General features: G+C 42.0%; 1 protein-coding gene across 1 annotated transcript in view; it reads right to left on the reverse strand.

Annotated features, from left to right (window-relative positions):
- smg5 (SMG5 nonsense mediated mRNA decay factor) overlaps positions 1–22,610 on the reverse strand; it is a 50,497-nt gene that overhangs the window by 1,252 nt on the left and 26,635 nt on the right. The window contains exons 12-21 of the mRNA XM_060900421.1: positions 21,691–22,512; positions 21,409–21,572; positions 20,688–20,763; positions 18,219–18,394; positions 17,106–17,264; positions 14,814–14,873; positions 11,756–11,915; positions 8,698–8,788; positions 2,612–2,686; positions 2,345–2,483 (exon numbers count right to left, since the gene is read on the reverse strand). Coding sequence (XP_060756404.1) covers positions 2,345–2,483; positions 2,612–2,686; positions 8,698–8,788; positions 11,756–11,915; positions 14,814–14,873; positions 17,106–17,264; positions 18,219–18,394; positions 20,688–20,763; positions 21,409–21,572; positions 21,691–22,512 — 1,922 coding nt within the window. The remainder of the gene's footprint in view (positions 1–2,344; positions 2,484–2,611; positions 2,687–8,697; positions 8,789–11,755; positions 11,916–14,813; positions 14,874–17,105; positions 17,265–18,218; positions 18,395–20,687; positions 20,764–21,408; positions 21,573–21,690; positions 22,513–22,610) is intronic.

A 22,610-nucleotide genomic window follows, 5' to 3' on the forward strand; every position in this document is an offset into this window, starting at 1 on the left:
TCCACCCCCCAATTATATTTATTTAAAAAAAAATAAAATATAATGCATGTCCCAACAATTACGATAGTTTAATCTTTACCCCTTAATGACGACATAGGACAACCCCGTGTATATCCCATAATGACGACATATGATGCCGTGTCTAAAACCTTGTCTTCAGACTTTTTTTCTTGTAAATATGTTATACATACACAAGGGTGGCTGGAGCAACTGCTTTAAGGGGTAAAAGAGTTAAATAGGTGCAAAAAGGTGCAAATAAATAAAAATAGTCAGGGTTTTTTTTTTTTTTTGAAGTAATACAAATAATTTAAACCCATTTTTATTTATATATGCGCAGAATTTTCTTCAGTGCATCCAAATTTAACAAATAAAAGTCCTGACTGTTACAGCTAGGTTCTTTTTACTTTTGGAAAATTAACCAAATTAAAACAAACCTACATCATGAAACCTACATGAAACTCGCATGCTTACGGAGCCGTAGAGGGGACATGGTGAATAAAAAAATAAAGCGTGGGAACGACTTATAAGGCGTGTGGACGAGATATTAATGCGCACGCACGAGTTATAACCCGTGCGCACGCTTTGCGTTAAGACGCACGCTCGGGTAGTTAAAAGTGAGGGGACGAGTTACAAATCGTTCCCTCGCTTTCATTAAGGCGTGTGCACGAGATATTAATACGTGCGCTCGAGTTATAAAAGGCGTGCGCATGGGTTATTAAAAAGTGAGGGAACGTCTTAAAATGCGTTCCCTCGGTTTATATCCAAGGCGTGGGAATGATATCCTATGTCGTTCCCTCGACTTATTAAAATATTCCCACAATATCCTTGTTTTCATTGATCTCGTTGCCTACACACACACACACACACACACACACACACACACACACACACACACAGGCTGTAGCTCACCATGGTAGCTCCGGAAATACTAGATGCTATTTTATTCTATTTTAATATTGGACTCAGATACACAGAAATCCTCGATGCACTTGCATCCCAACATGGCTTTATTACAAGTCTGAGACACCTCAAGAGAGTTCTGAGAGAGAATGGGCTTCGCCGGGAGGTGTCTCAGACTTATAATAAAGCCATGTTGGGATGCAAGTGCATATGCAAGCCTTGGGTATAAACCGAGGGAACGCGTTTTAAGACGTTCCCTCACTTTTTAATAACCCGTGCGCACGCCTTTATAACTCAGGCGCACGTATTAATATCTCGTGCACACGCTTTAATGAAAGCGAGGGAACGATTTGTAACTCGTCCCCTCACTTTTAACTACCCGAGCGCGCGCCTTAATGCAAAGCGTGCGCACGGGTTATAACTCGTGCGCGCGCATTAATATCTCGTCCACACGCCTTATAAGTCGTTCCCACGCTTTGTTATTTTTTAATTCACCATGTCCCCTCTACGGCTCCGTACATGCTTTTAAATAAGGGGGAAAAATAAAATCTCACAGGAAGCTTTTCCAATTTATTTTAATTTAACAAAAAAAAAAAAAAAAAAAAAAAAAATGGAACGTAACAAAAGAAAAAGGAAAGATTTATTTCTTGTGAGATTCCCCCCCCCCATTTAAAAGCATGTGACTTTCATGACTTTTTTGTTTGTTTAATTTGGTTATACAGTAATTATATTTACATGGTAGTTTTTTTTATGCTCGTTTGTTTGTTTTTTTTTAAACCAAGATGATAATTTATCAAAAAAAAAATTTTTTTTAAACAAATTCATGGTAGTTACTTGATTTATTTTATTATTTTTTTTTTAATGTGAAAAAAGGGGGAAAATGTTAACCAAAAAAAAAAAAAAGTGTTAATCTTTTTATAAGGAGAAAAAAAGACGACCAAATTTAATTTGTGTAATGAACCTGGAAGAGACAAGTAAAGTGAAGTCAAGACGAGTCGGCGCAGAACATCTGCCCTGATGTGTTTTGGATGTGATTATATCTTCTAACGCAGTGTTTAAACAAAGCTTTAGTGAAATTTCCAGAAGTCAGATCAGGACTAATCCTGATAGAATCTTGGTAACTGACGAAAAAAAAAAAAAAGTAAATTAGTGATTTACTTCAGCAATTAGCGTGTTGACATTTAGCCGTCTAGACATTTCGTCTGTACTTTCTGTCGCACTGATCGTGTTAATAACCTCAGCACTGGGTTTAAGGGGGATTTCGCTGTGCGCGCTAAACCTCTGTGAGCATCAGGTCTGCGCTGGGGCACTGATTACAAACGAAACCTCGAGAGCCTCTAAAAATAGGCAGGTGGACAGAGAGCCGGCGTATCGGACAGCTGCACATTCCACCCGATTTAGTGAGTACAAATCAATCGGCGAGTCGCGATGGCGTTCCACAAACCTTCATGGGGGCGGAGCGATCAGCGAGTTCCTCCACTGCGGACCCTGTCAGGATGGTCACCATGCCGGCCGTGTCCTCGTCCCCTCCGCTCTGAGAGCCCGTCAGCTGCCGACAGCTGTCCACCATTTTGTAAAGGTGCCTTTTGGGGGAGGGGCGTTACCACATATGATGTATGATATGATACGCCACACTGGATAATCACCACACTGTGTGTCTGACATAAAACACAAAGCGATGGAATAAATCACAACAATAACAGGTACTCACCAGGCTTCAATGTCCTGTCTTTTCAGCTTATCCCTCTCGAAACTCCTCCCGGACTCTTTCTGACAGCGGATATATCTGTAACACGGACATCATGATGATGATGATGATGATGACACACGGCTGTAATTTTTATGTGGACAAAAATGATCTCTGCTCTAACCGGGCGAGCGAGTCGACCTTTCTCGAAGGGTGTTTCTCAGAAACAATAAAACACCAGGACTGATAACAGAAAACGTGCACAATCGTTCATATGGGGAAGATTTCTGTAAAGAGCACAAACATTTATCTAACGTTTAAGAGGAGTCGCCAGTGTCAGTGGAACAACGTTTTATACATTTTAGCAATTATTTTTAGCATCATTAACTTGGGCTTTTCCTTCCTTCCAGTCAGCACGATCCAGACGCCTGTACGACCACAGTTTCACTGCGGGTCATCAGAGTCACAGCGACTCCATCCACCCCACGCGACTTCGCCAGAAACGGATTTTAATCAGAAAAGCAGCAGGACGCACAGTTAGCTCGCGGGTTAAAACAATGTTATCAGTGTTTTTAATGTGTACATTTGAGCTCGAGTGTGTTACAACGGAACAAATGAAATAGACATGTTGATTTCTGTCCTGCGGCACACATGCTTATGGAAAGTATTTTTTTAGCCCTCAGTGTAACCATGGCAACCTGTATACACCCTTCACTTTCTGGCAAACCAAAGAGGACGGCCCTTGGTGTGAGGTCAGTAAGTAGGTACTCCTCTCCCAATGATCTTCCTCTCCCAGTGCTTACTGTTTAACAGTCTTCGAGCTACTATCATGAAAGTTAAATATTCAGCAGGAATGAAACCTGCAGCCACACGGTCTCTCAGATCTTCAGCAGAAAACTCAGCAGTGATCGTTCATCACTCACAGCAAACAGGACAGGAGAGAAGGGAAGAAGAAGAAGAAAGGTCTACAGAAAATGTAAGGCGAGTGAAAATAACAGGCCTCGGACAGAACGCTGTTCGTGACGATCAGCTGCTGTCAGTCGGAAACAGCGAGGGATTCCGACACGATGAGAACTAAAACAGTCCTTCACATTTTTTGGAAAGCAAAAGTGACGCAAAGCTCACAGTTCACCAGCTTCAATCAACAGGGACCAACATCACTACTGGGTGACAAACGTAGAGACACAGACAGAGAGAGAGAGAGAGAGAGAGAGAGAGAGACACACACACACACAAACACACACACAAAACACAGAGAGAGACACACACAAACAAAACAGAGAAACAAAACAGACAAAGGAAACAGAGAGACAAACAAAACAGAGACAAAGAAAACAGACAAAGGAAACAGAGACAAACAAAACAGAGAAACAAACAAAAACAGAGAGAAACAAAACAGAGAAACAAACAAAAGAGACAAAGAAAAGCGACAAAACAGAGAAACAAAAAACAGAGAAACAAGCAAAACAGACAAACAAAACAAACAAACAGAAACAAAAAACAGAGAAAACAAAACAGACAAACAAAACAGAGAAACAAAAAACAAACAAAACAGAAAAACAAAACAGAGACACACAAAGAGAAAGAGAGAGACAAACAAAACAGAGAAACAGACAGACAGAGAGAGACAAACAAAACAGAAACAGAGAGAGAGAGAGATGCACACAAACAAAACAGAGAGAGAGAGAGAGACAGACAAACAAAACAGAGAAACAGAGAGAGAGATTTGCATGTGACCCATAGTTAGGCGGTAACAGGCCTGTCTCACTATTCGATACACCGACTTATCCTACAGTAAATGAAAATGAACTCGGTAATTTTTTTTTACTGCCATTTTGGCATTTACACACTGTACATCTCCATAGGGAAGTCGCCAGAGTATTAGCTTGACCCATTGACTGAATAAAACACTGCACTGTTTTCTCACGCAGCTCTCGGTCAGAGGCGGGGCTTCCCAGCATGCAACAGTTATCCAGCCAGGGGATCCACTGAATGGGGAAAAGACAACACATTGCTCCATTGTACAGACCACAGGCGTAGAACTGGGTGTGGACGTGTCCCTACCAATATTTCTGATTGGGGGGGGAATCAATCCCGCTCCGTGAGCGGTACACAAATGGTTCCTGTAGGTTTCCACTGGGTGAAACACCATGCAAAATTCACTCATGAATATTCGCTCTGGGGGCGTGGTTACGAAAACAGCACAAGTGTTTGACTACCATGTCAATTAGCAAGTGCGGTTGCAGTGCAGTGAGCGGCTGCTAGCTCGCAAACTGTCCTTGAGGAACGTAACGTTAGACTAGTTTGTAAAATGAATCAGTTAACAGCAGTTCGGATTCAGTGTGCAAAAACGACAACATACGAATATCACGGTTTTCTAAGTTTGTGTGGCGCGTAAATAATCCGACTTGATACTGACAACAACTGGTGTTCATTACAGTCACAAAGACATTATTAAATCATATCAAACGGTGCTAATATTGCACCGAGTCTTGCTTGTGAAGTGCCTGCAAACTTTAGCAGCCCGCTAACCCTTAATCTGAAGCGCTTCAGTTACGACCTGCAGAGCCCTGACCGAGTTCGGGTAACATGACACGTGTAAACAACAACAACCCGATGGTGATGTGGACATTAAAAGGTGTCTGGGCCATGAACAATCAAATAAAACATCTTCACATAATAAGCAGAACAGCCTCCGCCTTCTTGATCAGAAATGTTTGGTGACTCCGCCTCTCTTTTGAAAACATCACATACCGAGTCCACACATCTGCTGAACTGATGCGTTTTCGAGGCGGTTCATTTGAAAGCGGAGGCTAAAAACGTCTCTGTAGAACCCTGTCACTCCCCCCTCCCCCTCCGGGCTCAAGAAGACAACAAAAGGGCAAGAATATAACAACCAATCAGAATTCAGATACAACAACCAATCAGAATTCAGATACATTCTGTTGCCAAGTAAAATTGTAACCTGTCAAAGTTCTCGAGCCCTCGTGCTGTTTTACCGTTAGATCAATCACACATCAGTTTAAACTAGCATTCTAAAACCAGTTACAGATCCCACAGAAGAGCCGACTCGCCCTGCAGCCTCATGGAACGCAGTGTTTAAGGCTCCGGATGGGTTTTACTTCCATTTCTGAGGGAAAGGAACATACACCCTCCCGACAGTCAGTGCGGTATTCGCTTGTAAAACACATTTGCAAACTGGTAGAATGAGTTAATCACCACATGCAAGATTTGCAATTAATCAAATGAAGAGCATATTATTATCAGCGTTTTTTCTAGAAAAATTTAGTATGAGGGCGCTCACCATGGCGAGGGAGCGAAGCGGGGGAGATGGTGCCGGTTGTCCCCCGCCGTGCAAAGCCTTTGAAAAATGCTACAATGGGACATTGAGGCTATCTGAGAGGGAAATTGTAACAAATTGTCTGTCAACATTGAAAAAGAAAGAAGTAATCTTCTTCTGCCCCGGACAGTCTTTGGCTTTCTTCCGTTTCGTGCTGCTGGATGACGTCTTTAAATGCCCAAGTGTCAACAAAAACAACTCGCGAACTACTTCTGTCAAAAGCTCCCGCGCCAGTGGGTGAAAGGTCATTCAGTGTCGAGAAATCTCGCTCTACAAGTCAGCTGACCTTGTATGTAACCCATGTCAAATCTCGCGAGAGCAGCCGCGACAAGTAAACAACTACACAACATGGCGCCTCGGTCTGGAAAACGCCAATTCGGATTGTTTTTGCACCGTCTGGCGGTGTATCTACTATGATTGGAATATTTTTGGAGCAATTATAACGTATTTGATGATCAGACACATTGTCATGTAGTGTTGCTGGGATGTTTTCACGGAGTCGGTAAGGGGGCGCACGCCGAGAGTAAGAGGGCGCAGCGCCCCTGTTCCCCCGTTTAGACGAAAGCCTGATTATTATTATTATTATTCATGAATTACTACAGTTCTGAACTTTAAATGTTAAAAGTCTGGCCTTTGGAGAGATGATGGAGACTCTTTTGGTGGAACACAATATTGTGACCCTGAAGTTAGGGCTGGGCGATTTTACGATTACGATGTTATTCACGATATAAAATCTCTACGATTAGAAATTAGACACGTACGATATGCCTACGATAAGCCTACGCCTTCAATAAAATTACTTCATCCGAAGTTTTGACAGACACGCGAATAGCCAATCATAACTAAACAGTACCGCACGTAACCAATCAGTTGGAAGAGAGCCACGTCAAGTTAGGTTGCGTGCACACACAAACACACACACGTGTAGCAGCAACGCACAGCATGGCTGTGGTGAAGTTTGCAGGAGCGCGGCATTTCTCCAACAAAGCGTGAAACAAAGCGATTATAAAAATGAGCGAGAAGCCGACTGACCGGAGTTCTGAACAGGAAAGTCAGAGCACTGCCCTGGAGGACATCGTTGAAAAGAAGGGCCAGAGATCTTCGGTTGTGTGGAGGTATTTTGGATATTTAAAATCGGACATGCAACAAAGTGTTACACAAAACCTTAAACACACTGACGTACAGGATTGCACTTTTTTTTTTCTCCTTGCAGCATAAGGTTTACACGTCAATATGTCTTTGTTTATTTGAAAGCTGCTAGAATTTGCACAAATGATTAACAATGGTATATAGTTTTTATTTTTCGGTTTCAGTTTATTCATTTGAATAAAAAGAACAAAAGAATGTGCATCCAGCTTGTTTTGGTTCTGTGAAACTTGAAGGCTTGTTAAGCTATTTTTCTTAATTAGGAAGGAACTACTAATTTGTAATGTTCATATTTTGAGCAGAAAATTAAAGAAAATACAAAAATGGTGATTTGATTTATATCGTGATATATATCGTTATCAAAAATTTTGAAAAAATATATCGTGATATAATTTTTTCTCATATCGCCCAGCCCTACCTGAAGTTGGCACTACTGTGGGTTGGCACTGGGTTTTTGTCCCCACCAATGTTAATACCAAACCTACGCCCTTGCCTACATGTTATCTCGTTCTAATTGTTGTTACTTTTATCCAAACGACAGCTGGCAATACGATGTTACTTTGCACTTTTTGTTGATCTGGGTGCTAATCTTTGAGAAACTGGATTGGCAGAATGTTGCCTGTGAAGAAAAGAATGTCTTTTTATTACCCTGTGCCAAGTTAATATTCACTTAAGTGCAATTTTTAGAGCCATAGATTGTATTTTATTTATTGTTTTTGTTGTGAGTGGTTTTGTTTGATTGTTTTATTTCTTTAGGTTATATATTTTTTACCTTCCACTGCTGAATTGAATAAGTTGACTTAAGTAAAAAGTTTACTGTTCTTTGAAAGGGTGTATTTGCATGATGATTATTTTACTAGTGGCATAAAATTGTCTTGAAAAGACATCAATGATATTATCGTTTATTGCGATACTTTGAGACAATATACCGTATCGTCCAAGAAAATGTGTTACTGTGACTGGCCTAGTCGGTAATCATGTGACTGTGCAGTGTTTTGAATAAAGCGAGTCTCTCCCGTTTCCCACTGAACCCCAGTGAACCAAATTACATCATTATTCCGCAGACACGAGGTTTCCTCTTTACCCAAATTTCACCAGAGCAACAAGACACAGAAAATAAAAACTGTAGACGTGCAGCAGCAGAGGAACTCCGGGACGTTCGGAATCTGTGAGTCTGAGAGAGAGTGACGCACACAGAGACCGAGAGAGAGAGAGACACACACACAGAGACCGAGCGAGAGACAGACACACACAGAGACACACACAGAGACCAAGAGAGAGACTGACAGGCAGACAGAGAGAGAGAGACTGACACACACACAGACAGACACAGAGAGCGAGAGAGTGTGACACAGACCGAGAGCCAGACAGACCGAGAGAGAGCGCAATACAGACAGACAGGGAGAGAGACAGACAGACACAGAGACCATGGCCGCTGTGTAATCGGAGGAATATAAGCAGAGATAAATGAAAATGCTCCATGGCATCTCTGACATATGATAAAACACGTGTGTGAGCACGGAAGACGTAACACAGGATTCATCATTTTCCAAACAAAAATAATTTACATTTAAAGCAGAACCCTTAACACACAAAACTGAAGACCCCCCGGCTGCACTCTTACCGATTCCCTTTCCTAAACTCGGACTCCAAAAACCTGATGCCGTCCCTCGCGCCAGGATTCTCCTTCTTCAGGACATCGAGGCCATCAATGACTGAGGAGAGAAAATTAAAAAAAATAATAATTTATTGAAATTATTTGTAAAAGTAGCACTTCATATTAGTGAGTTGATGCTAAATATATGCACACTCGTCTAAATGTTAGCCAAGTCAAACACACACTGAGGCCCTGTCCACATGGCAACGGATTCAGGTGACTCCGATACAATTGCTTATCGTTTAGGCCTGGCGTCCACACGGCACTGGCGTTTTGGGTGCCCAAAACGCAATCTTTTTGAGAACGGGTTCCAGAGTGGAAAGATCTGGCAACGTTGCCGTTGTGAAGTCGTCTGGATGAGTAGAACGGATTTGTTTACGATGATGTCACAACCACATGACTGTGAGTGCTTTACGCCGGGTAGAAGTGTAACGAACTCGATGCGAGTTGTCAACAAATCCTATAACTTGGTTCATGAAACGCGCTTACAAAATATTTTCACTGTGAATATTTATTGTGTAATGGTGCAAAGTGAGAGAGAGAGAGAGAGAGAGAGAGAGAGAGAGAATAGCCCTTAGGGCAGAGTCAATCCCGCCAGCAAAAATAGGGAAAAAAAAAGGAGCGATCTCACCTCTTCAGATGTTGGTTTAAGTCCGACAATACATTCCTCAAAAAGGGCGTAGAACAACAAATTAATCCATCAACGTGTAGCATTCAATTTATTCCGGACGCCGCCTTCCGCGTAGAATCATACGTCATCCTCGCCGCCATATTGGATAGGTCAAAGCGGAGAATAAAGATTAGCTGCGTTTAACTGTACCAACAGGTTTACCGTCCAAACGAGATCACATGGGATTACCTTTCACAGGTGAGACTGGAAAAATACTTTTCATTGTATTTGGTCATTATAATGTAATTTTACGAACAGATTTTCCTGACTTTGTGGCTAATATGAAGTCTCGCGCATAATAGTTTATGCACATGCGTCCTTACTTCTTCTATTGTTCTGGTGTCTCTGAAGGGACCGTCTTACAGCGCCCCTAGAGGTGTGGCATGTGTATTGCATCGTTTTCAGCAAGCGTTGTGTTGCCATATGGACCTGATATTTTACTGATCGTTGCCCATTTGGACGCAATATATTTTTAAATAACATCTCGTTGCCGTTGTCGTGTGGATGTAGCCTGAGGGATGATATGTGACCCCTCACCGAATCCAGGGACACATGTCGGCCGAAACGAATCCGAGATAATTGCAAAAGAAGCATTTTTTTTCGAAATTTGTGATTTTTGTTTTTTTCCATCATGTGCAAGTTGAGATCTTGAAGAATGCAATCAGTATTTCAGATAATAGATTGTTTTGTTGGAAAAGCATACATTTTTTGTTGCAAATTGTCTCGTTTTTGTCAGGACTGTAGCCTGCTGGGGGGTGTGGGTAAATTACCATATGTGCCATTCACGTGATGATTCAAGTCTTTTGTTGTTTTTTTTCGCGAATCAGCTGTATGATGTGGGCTGAGCTCGTGGCTACTTAACCTGCATACAGGCGTGTGATTCCACTATGGAATGAGGAAGTTAAACAGAGCGCAGAGGAGCAAACACCGCGAAGCAAACAGACACACGGTATTTACATCGGAGATAACCATTTCTAGCAAAACAAACGCAACCTCGTTTTCCAGATTGAATGGAATACTTGAATGATCGGATGATACACGGACCGTTCTAGGATTACATTCCATCGGAGGCATTGGTGTGTGCAAGGTGACGTTTCTCTTTCTGATGGGGTGAGTTTATTAATCTAAGGCTGTGTGGTTATTTTTGCATGTAACGGAGAGTGTTGTGGTTTGGTTAAGCCTAGGTCACAACCGGACGTATGATTTTTTGGTCGTGCGATTTTTGGCGTTTCCCAAATCGCTGCGTTTTTTTTTTTTTTGTTCATGGAGAAAGACGCACGTTGGCCATAAGTTTGTCTTGCAACCTGAAAAAAACGTAAGCGACCGTAGAGTTTGTTTGACATGACAAAGAACCTCTGTGGCCGGTCTGCGGCTCGAAAATCAGCACATCACACGCACGCTCTCGTGCGTTTTTTGCGTGTAGACCGGCCGTAGGAGCGCGTACTGTACGGCCGGTTGTGACCGAGGCTTTACATGAAACTAGCGTTGTGTTAGTTGTGTCATCATCGTGCTATCTTTCTTTCTTACAGTGTAATTTTTCAACCACAAAACGTTAAAGTATACTTTAGGACTTATTTTTGTACTTCATAATTGTGTTGGGCATACTTTGCATGGAAGGAAAATTGACGTGGTGATCTTTGTTTACATGAAAGTAGTATTGTGCTAGCTCGTAGGGGGTAGGGCTTTCCTTAATGTCATGCAGATGAGCACCATTATGTGCCCGCCCTACACCCAGAGTAACTGAGATGGAAAACTTTGAGGGCGATTTTCTCCCTTTTCTGTTTTAAGAAGTATACACTTTCAAAAGGCCACACATTCTTCAAATATTGTCAGATCTCCACATGGAAGGCATCATTGGAAAGCTTAGAAACTGGACTTTCTGAATCTGTCAATAACTCAAAATGCCCCCGGGCCGACATGTGTCCCTGGATTCTGTTTTCTGACACATATTTCTGATTCTCTAGTCCTCTCAACAAAAGGGACGAGTTAAGACGATAGAGGGAGGGGGCGGGGCTTCCAGGAGTGTCATTCCAGATGATAAGCTCATACTTTTACCAAAAAGAAAGATTACTTCTGTTGTATAAAAACCACAATATTATTTAAAATAAATAAAAATCCACAACAATCTTTTTCTGGAATCTGATTGGCTGGTGGAAGTGGGAGTAGTGCTCATGATGCACCATGCTGCATTAAAATGCATTTATAAAATGACTCGTCTCCGCTTCGCTGATTCACAGAAGCACTAGAACTCTGGCGGGTCATGAGCTGAACTCTGATTCACACCACCTGACTGCACAGCGTTCCTCAAGCAGCCTGTGGTCCTGCTCGTAAACGCTGAAGGGCGTGTGCTCTGACCTGTGCGTGGAATGATGATGATGAAGCAGCCGCTTGCTGCCAGCTGTCGCAGCAGGTTCAGGTGTTGGCACAGAGCTGCTGTGTCGGGTACCAGGTACGGCGACATGGACGACTGGGCCTTGGGCTGCTGAAGACTGCCCTCCAGCTGGGACACCTCTAACTGCACACACACACACACACACACGAAAATGAGCCTCTCTAAAGGCACTGGAGTAAACTGAGTGAAATAAGCAAATAACACCTGAGCACATTTACATTTTATGTACAGTGTCTTGCAAAAGTATTCACCCCCCCTTGGTGTTTGTCCTGTTTTGTCGCATTACAAGCTGGAGTTGAAATGGATTTTTGGAGGGTTAGCACCATTTGATTTACACAACATGCCGACCACTTTAAAGGTGCACATTGTTTTATTGTGGCACAAACAATAAGATGAAAAAAACAAACAAATCCGGACTGGACTGTGCATAAGTATTCACCCCCTTTCGTATGAAACCCCTAAATAAGAGCTGCTCCAACCAATTCACTTTATAAGTCACATAATTAGTTGATTAAGATCCACCTGTGTGCAATCAAAGTGTCACGTGATCTGTCAGATGATGTCTGTCTAAAATCAACCTGTTCTGAAGGACCCTGACTCTGCAACACGACTAAGCAAGCAACATGAAAACCAAGGTCAGGTCAGACACAAAGTCGTGGAGAAGTATAGATCAGGGTTGGGTTATAAAAAAATATCCCACGGAGCACTATTAAATCCATTATAGCAAAATGGAAAACATGGCACCACTACAAACCTGACAAGAGAAGGCCCCGCCCACCAAAACTCTCAGACCGGGCAAAGAGGGCATTAATCAGAGATGCAACAAAGACACCAAAGATAACACTGAAGGAGCTGCAAAGATCCACAGTGGAGATGAGAGTATCTGTCTATCGGACCACTTTAAGCCGTACATTCCACAGAGCGGGGCTTTATGGAAGAGTGGCCAGAAAAAGTCAATGATTAAAAAACACGTTTGGAGTTTGCCCAACAGCATGTGGCAGACTCCCCAAACACATGGAAGAAAATTCTCTGGTCAAATGAGACTAAAATTGATCTTTTTGGCCATCATGGGAAACACCACGTGTGGCACAAACCCAACACCCTGAGAACACCATTCCTACAGTGAAGCATGGTGGTGGCAGCATCATGCTGTGGGGATGTTTTTCATCTGCAGGGACAGGAAAGCTGGTCAGGACTGAAGGAAAGATGGATGGCACTAAATACAGGGCAATTCTGGAGGAAAACCTGTTTGAATCGGCCAGAGGTTTGAGACTGGGACGAAAGTTCATGTTCCAGCAGGACAATGACCCTGAACATACTGCTAAAGCTACACTGGAGTGGTTTAAAGGGAAACATTTAAATGTCTTGGAATGGCCTAATCAAAGCCCAGACCTCAATCCAATTGAGAATCTGTGGCATAACTTGAAGATTGCTGTCCACCAACGCAACCCATCTAACTTGAAGGAGTTGGAGCAGTTTTGCCTTGAGGAATGGGCAACAATCCCAGTGGCTAGATGTGCCAAGCTGTAATGGCAGCAAAAGGTAGATCTACAAAGTATCGACACGGGGGTGTGAATACCTATGCACACTCGAGATTTCTGTTTTTTCATCTTAACTATTGTTTGTGTCACAATAAAACAACAATGTGCACCTTTAAAGCGGTAGTGTGTAAATCAAAAGGTGCTAACCCCCCCCCAAAAATCCATTTTAATTCCAGCTTGTAATACGACAAAACACTTTACCTGCAAAACTTCCTCATAATTCCAGAGCTTGGTGATATGACAATATCATCTTGATATTGTAATAAATTATTTCATGATACAGTTTTCTGACCCATCACTTTTAAATTAATAAAAACAATCACGTTTTGAAAAATAAAGACAAGCTGGAAATGGCTAATTACAATTTAGTAAAAAAAACTTTAAAATGTGCACAATGAACCTAAATAAATAAACAAAAGTTATGCTGTTATAGTAAAATAATCAACGTGAAATGTGGCGTCATTGCTACCAGTGATTATTTTCCTCCAACAGCATGTCCTCAAGTGTTCTATTCCTCTGACACCAGAGCAATTTACTAATTAAGAACACCATTTTTACATTATAAATCAACATTCCCAGCTTTACTGCCGACACTGGAGACTCCTTCCATACATGTCAAATACTGACAGTGACCTTAAAGTGCCATTCCACCATTGGATGTATTCTTTGGCATAAAATACAATATATTTTGACAACATATATAAATGGTATCACTAGATAGAGAAATCTTTTAGCTTCAAAATGATATATCAAACATAATTTTTTGACAACGACAAGTATATTAATTTTGCGACCAAAGTCACCTACCCTTTTAATTTCCGCGCGTGATGTCATCGGCAGGTTCCCCTTCTTGTGTACCACGTGACGTGTGACGTGACACATATTATCAGCAATGGCGGATAGAACGCGATAAAAATAATACCAATAAATCTAGCTAATACCAATAAATCTAGCTAATACCAATAAATCTAGCTAACTGAAAGATTAACTCAATTTTTCACAATTTTTTTGGCCCCCATATACGAGGAGAAATGACTCTCTCACTTTGGGGGTTTCCTGGTCTAAAAATAGACCGACACGTGGTACACAAGAAGGGGAACCTGCCGATGACATCACGTTTCACTACCGCGCGGAAATTAAAAGGGTAGGTGACTTTGGTCGCAAAATTAATATACTTGTCGTTGTCAAAAAATTATGTTTGATATATCATTTTGAAGCTAAAAGATTTCTCTGTCTAGTCATGTTGTCATAAAATATATTGTATTTTAGGCCAAAGAATACATCCAATGGTGGAATGGCACTTTAACAGCACTGTTACTATAGAAACAATAATATATTAATGCATGCATTTATACAAACCTGTAATTTGCAGCTGCTCCAGGAAATTAATCAACAACATGTTCTGACCAATCAGAATCCAACTCCAATATCAGACAGGGTTTCTAAAACAAAGTGTAAAAGGTGATGTGAGGACTCAAACCTGGAGGCGGAGTTGGGCCATGTCCCTCATGAGCCTGTTCCTGCGTGCTTCCTCTTCAGCCTGCAGGAAACACACCACAGTTAAACATCACAGCGATGACGAACTTCAAAACCTGACCCGATCACAGAAGTTCGGCTTTTTAAACTTTTTCTTTCTTCAGATTTTTTTTTTTTGTACTTTGCTAAAGCCTCCCCCCAATTTTCTCAGAACGCCACATCTTGAGTTTCTAAAGCCTTGTCAGCTTGACAGTGCTCCAGAACAGCACGGTGGCACTTTAATCAGTGTTTGTTCTACGCTGTGAGGGCAGTGTGGTTGCCTAGCAACATCAGACTCTCAAGAACGCCTCGCTAATATGACAACGCGGTGCAAAAGGGAATGTGCTCTGCTCTCCACAGGCCTGCGTACCCTATCATTTATTCCTACCTTGAGTGAGTGGCACTGCTACACTGAAGGGGTCTTTTTTTATGGCTGGTACTTTTACATTTTTATTTTTTTACATTTATATAACTGGTCTATACATGCTGGAGACAAAGTTGAGCTGCAAATTAAAATGTCTGGCAGAACTAGTGGCATAAATTGCAGGGTTCCTACAGATATTTTATGTTGAATATACTACCTTTTTACTACCTTCACAATTTTTTTTACTACCACAGCGACAATTTGGATTTGGACATTTTCTCACAATTTGACAAGGTAATCTTTGAGTGTATGCGTTAGTCCAAGTGAATGTGCTACATACAAGTTAGTGACAACTCTACCCAAAGAGTTGGACTGATGAGACAAGATAGAAAGAAAATCTGAACGTACCGGTAGTGTAAGTCTTTCCCTTTGGACGCATAATAGAACCTCCCATTGCTAGGGCTACACATGGAGTAATGCATATTTGCATAAAAGAAAGCAAACTTCCACATATAATTTATAATTTTATTGAACTGTGAAACTGTGGCCCATAACCTCTTAACGGGTACACAGATTTGCACTAAACCTTGTGTGTCAACACTTCACATTAGGTACAAGATCTGATTACATTTTGTCGGCCAACACTTTCAAGATGGCCAACCTTTTGTTTGTGGAATAATCTTTTGAACAGGTGAACAGATTTGCACAAAAAATCTGATGTGCTTAGGTACATCAACTCATTACATTTAGATCAGGTCAAATGGCAAACACGAACCCACACACACACAAAGCGCACCAGGCGCGCACACAACGCATTACATGTGCCTCAGTTGTTTGACCTTTTCTTCGATCAACTTTTCAATGAACGCCTCTCGCCGATTGCCATCTACCGCCTTTAGCCAGTCTTTAAAATCAGGTTCCTCCAGCCAGAGGTCTGAAAATGTGCATTTCCCCATTGTTTAATTCTCGTGCAGATGTCGCCAGTCGGGTCAACAGATAGAGTCGACTAGAGCCGTATAAACAGTCAGTCAGTCTCGTACTAAACAATCTCTGGTATAAATTTATACTGGAGTCGACCGTTATTGGAATTCAATGCGCATGCGCCACCAACTCCTCACTGCAGTCCTCCTCGATACATAAAAATAAATTCGCCCAAATGTAGTAATTTATGGATATTATGGCATGCAGGTTAATTAAACGAATTAGAAAACACATAGGCCCAGTTGGATGGGGGTCAAAAAAAATGTACTACCACTCAGATTACATTTACTACCTTTTACTACTTTTTACTGGCCATAATTTAGCCTATTTTAATTAACTACCTTTTACTACCTTTTAAAACCCCGCGGGAACCCTGAATTGGCTGAAAAGCCTCCTTTTTTGATTTTCTGATCCATTATTAACATTAAGATGTTAATAAGACTCTAAGACTTTAAACAAACGTGTATACATGTACGTAGATTATAACTTAATTAGAATAAAAAAAAACTTAAAACGGTCAGAAATATTCTATAATTTACTATTTAATTATACAAGTAGGGTGTCTGCAGGCATCAATGATTTTAAAGCAGATTTTCCAGAGCGTATGATGTGGCACTAAATGATTTAACTGCGGGGGGGGGGGATGAATGAATGTAGAGAACACGTCTGTCCCCAAGATGTCGGAAAACAGTTCTAGCTCATATCACAGAAAAGCTGAAAGCACTGTTACTACAGAAACAATAACATTAGAACATGCACATTAATATAAACCTGTGTGTGCGTGTAAGAGAATCTCATGGTCTAGCTAACGGATGACGCGGAGGGGCGCTAATACTTTGTGCAGAGCAACAGACAGACACACTGACACTCCGATTTGAAGACTCATGAACTCTGATCGTTCCGGGCTCTCACCATGCGAAACTGTGCCTTCGCCTGTTGAACCATGTTCTCCTGCTCTGATTGGCTGATGCTGGTGAAAATTCCCGCCTCCGGGTTGTAGTGCAGGACGTTGCCTTGGAGACCAGTGAGGAAGTGGCCGAAGCTGCGGATGCAGCACAAACGTACCACACACTGGTGGAAAAGGAGAAATAAAAACAATATGTACTTCATAACAGTAGCGACTGATGTCCTTAACGATCAAATCAACAAATAAATTCTGTACTTTTTTTTTTAAAGTAGTGTTTTCTGCTTGTTTTTTTCAAAAAATATTTCCCTCTCTGACCGTTTCTTTCGATTTCCTCTCCCTTTACAAAATTCCATCTCTCTCCCTCTCTCTCCTTCTCGCTGTCCCCCTCTCTCTCCCAGTCAGTCCCTCCCTCTTGCCGTCTGTCTGTCTCTCTGTCCCTCCTTCTTCCGCCCCGTCTGTGCCCCTGTCCGGCTCTTGCTTGCTGTCTCTGGCTCTCGGTCACTCTGTCTCCCTCTCTCCTCCGCCCCATCTGTGTCCGTCTCCCTTTGTCCCTGTCCGGCTCACGTTTGCTGTCTCTGGCTCTCTCTTGCTCCGTCTCCCTCTCTCTGTCTGTCTGTCCCTGTCTCCCTGTCCCTCGCTTGCTGTCTCTGGCTCTCTGTTTCCCCTCTCTCTGTCTGTCCCTGTCTGGCTCTCGCTTGCTGTCTCTCTGTGGAGATTTAACAGTTTGGAAAAATGACAAAGAAAAAGGGGAAAAAAAAAAAAAGCACATTTTTCTTGAAATAAATAAAATTAAAAATGTTTTAAAAAAAAAGGGTAAAGGTTGAGATAAAAATTTTAAAAACTACAATAATTAAAAACATATATTAAAAATATATTAAATGAAAGAAAAAAAAGCAGCAAAACGTGTGTGGTGTGAAGTTTTACTCTGCAGGGCAGTGATGTAATGTGGTGTATTTCCTCAGTAATAACTAAAAGCTGCAAGTTCCTGTTAATCACACGATAACACCTCCGTTTTTAACAGCGCTGTTTAACGTCAAAATCAGAATCGACACACACTCATGAGCTGTGTGTATTTTAACGGTCTGTGGAAACGGCGTGCCCTGGACGTGACGGCGTACCTCCTGCAGTGTGCTCAGGCTCGCTCGGGGGTGAGTGAAGTCGAGGCGGCGGTGTGCCAGGTTCAGGGCGGGGAGGTGGCGTAGCGCCTGATCCTCCGGCAGCAGCACCGTCTGCACCAGGTCCGGCTGCTCGCTAACAGCCAGCAGATCCCTCACCTCGCTCTTCAGACCCAGATCTGAAACAGCAATAATCACGCTCAGCCACCACTCACGCCTCTGCCACAGTTACAGGTTCATCTTTTATTTAAAGGACATGGGACATGAAACATAAAAGCACGCTATATCAGTTTCTTTCCATTAAAAATATGAATTAATTGCATCAACAAATACAAAATCATCTATTAAATTCAGCAAAATCGTTATATTCGTGATGATTATATGGCATTTCTGCTCGAGCTCCGATATGCATATTTTACAACTGGAAGAGCCGCTGTCACGTGATCATACGTCACAAAAACTTTCGGGCACAGCACAAGCGGGTAGATGAATGGAGAAGTGAATGACAAGAAAATTGTTTTTATAGTCTTTAACGCACATTGGACATCATGGTGTATTGTGCTGCTTATGGTTGCAATAATTCCAATGGGAAATGCCCTGGAGTAAGTTTTTTTGCATTCCCCAAGGACCCGAAGCTGAGGAAAGTGTGGGCTCACTACTGCTGTAGAAAAAACTCTGCACCTACTGTTTCCCACAAACTGTGTTCGGACCATTTCACAGAGGATTCTTTCAACATTAATACTCAGGTACTGAGCGATATTAATTGCCAAACCAAATTTAAGAGGCCGTATAGCCGGGTTCATGGAGGCAGTGATAGCGCCATAATATACAGGGCCTAACATTCCTACAACTGTAGAGACAGTCAAGAAATCCTGTAACATTAATGGACATTTAAATAAATGTTAAGTTATGTTGGCAAGTTTGTTTAACTTTTCTTAATTTTCATCTCTTTCACCAAATGGCGTAGTGTTGTTGGCTGTGTGATGGCGTTTCGCCATTTTGAATATTTTCATCTTGGACTCTGGAAGCATTGTATCTCGATCTCGAAAAATATCAGCAAAAAAAACTAGCTTGCAACGGACTTTAGCTAGATCTATGATGAACTTTCAGTGTATGATACAAAAATAATACTTCTTTCAACATCATTAGGCCAAAAAAAAAAAAGCGTGTTTCCGGTAACATGAAATACTAAAATAAGGTCGGTAGGTAGGAAAAAAAGTTTTTTTTTCTTAATTTTTTTTTTTTTATTTTGTTCGAAAAAATTAACACAAGTAAACATCTTACAAAATAGTATTTTGTCACAGAATCCTTTATACCACACATCATAACAAAATAAAAGTGTTTTAAATCTTTAAACGAATTAAAAAAAAAAATATCACGAGAGTTCGAGTTATGATCTACGGAAGCGATATTCCATGATATTTTCATGTAATAATGTGAAAACACCTTATCAAGAAATAACGTGAAAATAACGTCTTAGGCTAGGCTACTTCCATTAAAAGCAGACGGCCTCGCCTACTGTAGAACTTGGGTCGAGCAAAAACACCGAGCACAAACATGGCTGAATCCTGAATGACTCCTATTTGTATAAATAGGGGACTACATAGGCAGCAAAACGTAGTGTTTTTCCCTGCCATGGAAGTGCACTTGTATACTGAACAGGAAGCAATTTGCATTACAGCCTTGAATGAGGATTCAAAATGGCGCCTCGGCTCAGTTTTCCCTTCCTCCTTCAGTATACAAGTGCGCTTCCATGTTTATGCAGGAGGGCTGATAGAAGTGGCGAAACATTTTACTTTTTATCGTTTCTTTCACAACTTGAATGCGTTGAAACAAAAAATTATGACAAACTAACGCCGCTTACACTAAAAGATCGAGGGAAATTTGTAATAAAAACTTTACGGTCGGCAATTTCGACGCGGAAATTCTCGATCGGTCGGGTTACCGGAAGCACACTATTTTTTTAATTTGGCCTTAGCCTTTGAGCAGAATTGTTTTTAACTTACCAGGAAGTGTTATGGAGCCGACCGCTTTCAGTTTCATGGGGATTGAATGAACTCTCACTCTCAGAATCATCTGACCCGTCAGAGTAAAGACAAAATCCATGTTCATGTGAATTTCCAGCTATCGGTTCGAATTGACAGGGTCTAACTTCACATCTCTGTGAAACATCGGGAATGTCACTGTCGATGGTGTCCATTTCGGTAACCTGTTTACATTAGATACCCAAGCGCTGGCTCCTTGGAAAGTTTTTGTGACGTCACGGGTCACGTGACCACCTAGCTCATTAACAAATCGTTGTTTTACGCTGATGTATAAAAAAGTTGAATAATGTGATGATTTTCACATTTTTGACGCTCTGCAGTGATTTAGATGGCATTTCTTATGTCCTTTATACATAATTATACCCAGAAAAAAATCCATGTCCCATATCCTTTAACGAAGGGGATTGATACTGCGTGTCCCACCCACCTGCTTCCAGCACCTTGCTCCCATCAGGCAGCAAGTTTAGCAGCACTGAGAGGCGGTTCCACAAACTCTGAGAACTCTGGGAAAAGGACAGGAAGCAGAAAAAACGACTTACTGACTAACCAAGCTATGGTACATCTCCTGAAATATTTCAGCTGAACTGAGCTTCATGTTTTTCAATAAAAAGGAAAAGGAGCTTGAAAAAAAAAAAAAAAAAAACTGCAAGCCTTTACAGCACACTTTTCACTTTTTTTTTTTTAATTATCTATGTATTCAAAAAAAATAATACTGTACAATGAGGCTATTTTGGATTGAGCTCAGATTTTCTCCTGTAAGAAAATCACATATCTGGGAAACGCGTGATTAAAAAAAAAAAATAACTTTAATAATCATAAGATTTCTCATCAAAGAATTTAATGAATAAAGCAACAATTTTTTACTGAAAGTTTATTTAACTTATTTATTTTGAAATCATATATAAGGAATAAAAAAAACAACCACAAAAAGCCCCAAAGCTAATTATTTTCCTAAAACGCACACCTCGAAGTGTTTAATTCCTCTCCCACACCAGCTGTTACTACGGAAACGATAACGTATAAGAACGAGGGCATTAATATAAACCTATGACTCGCAGCTGCACTGCTGTCAGAGCTGCGGTTTCGACTCGTACCTTCTGACCAATCAGAAAGCAGAATGTCAGCGCTGTACTGTAAGGTTGTTCTACCTGCGCACACATGAGAATGATGTCAGTATTTGTCCTCAGCCAATCCACGAAGACCTTCACCACCTGAATGAGTCCCTGGTTGGTCAGAATCTCGAGTCTATCTGAAAGCGATTTCTCACTGTGATATGATTGGTTGCTGTGCTCGCTGTCATCTGTGTCAACATCTGGAGGGGGGGGGAAGAAAAAAAAAAAAAAGTCAGTGCAGACAGAATAAAAAGACAGTAAGAGATAAACAACAACAACAACAACAACAACAACAACAACATCCAGAAAGACAAGGACCATCATCATTGGTTCCATTCGCAATCTCTGGAGCCGTGTTACTCGGTGTGTCTCTGGAAGAGGGCGTGGCTTCATGCGAGGGGACGGAATCGGAGGCGGTGCTGGAGGTGTGTGAGGGTCTCAGTAGAACATTGCTGAAGGTTGGAGCCAGACGGAAGCAGCGTTTGGCTTGGAAGAGTTGCGAAGACATGGCCTGCAGGTTGCTGCTGATGCTGGGGTCGCTGGACAGCAGCGGACCGTTGGTGGTGGGAGGGGTGGAGCCTTCGTCACGGGACGGACGCGCCTTCTCCTCCTCCTCCTCCTCTTCCTCCTCGTGTCGCTGCTCCTGCGCCGGACTCGCCGCGTCCTCCATATCCTCCAGATCGGAGCGTGACTCCTGGCTGTTCATATCAGAGTCCGTCTCGACGTCGAATGCAGTGCCGCCCTCTTCCTCCTCCTCCTCCTCTTCCTCTGATTCACTTTCCCAGACACCCTGCTCTCCTGCCATGTCCCTCCGTCCCTCTTTACCCAGAGAAGAGTTCGCCGGGACTCCTGAACTGTCTGCTCTCTGAGGCTCTTCGTCCTCCTCTTCGTCGCTCTCAAAGCCTTCGCTCAGGTCGCTCTCGTCCTCGTTGCGAGCGCAGCGCCGTCGCCGCAGCATGGACAGGCGCGAGTATTTCCTCTTCTGTTTCAGCTTCTCCTCGCCGCTCTTCTTCGCCGAGCCTTTCTTAGAAACCGACGTCCCGTCTTCGTCGTTCTCGTCATCATCTTCTATCGAGCCGTTCTGCAGCGGTCTGTCCTCTGAAGGAAGCGTGTTCGTTTGCTCTTTAGGATCAGCATCGTCTAAAAACAGGAGTCGCAGAGAAAGAGAGGGGAAATTTATGAGATTTACCTTTTCTGGAACATGATTAAAGATCAGCACGACTATTTTACAGTCCGTT

Source organism: Neoarius graeffei, chromosome 19 (assembly GCF_027579695.1).
Source record: "Neoarius graeffei isolate fNeoGra1 chromosome 19, fNeoGra1.pri, whole genome shotgun sequence".
NCBI classification, from domain to species: domain Eukaryota; kingdom Metazoa; phylum Chordata; class Actinopteri; order Siluriformes; family Ariidae; genus Neoarius; species Neoarius graeffei.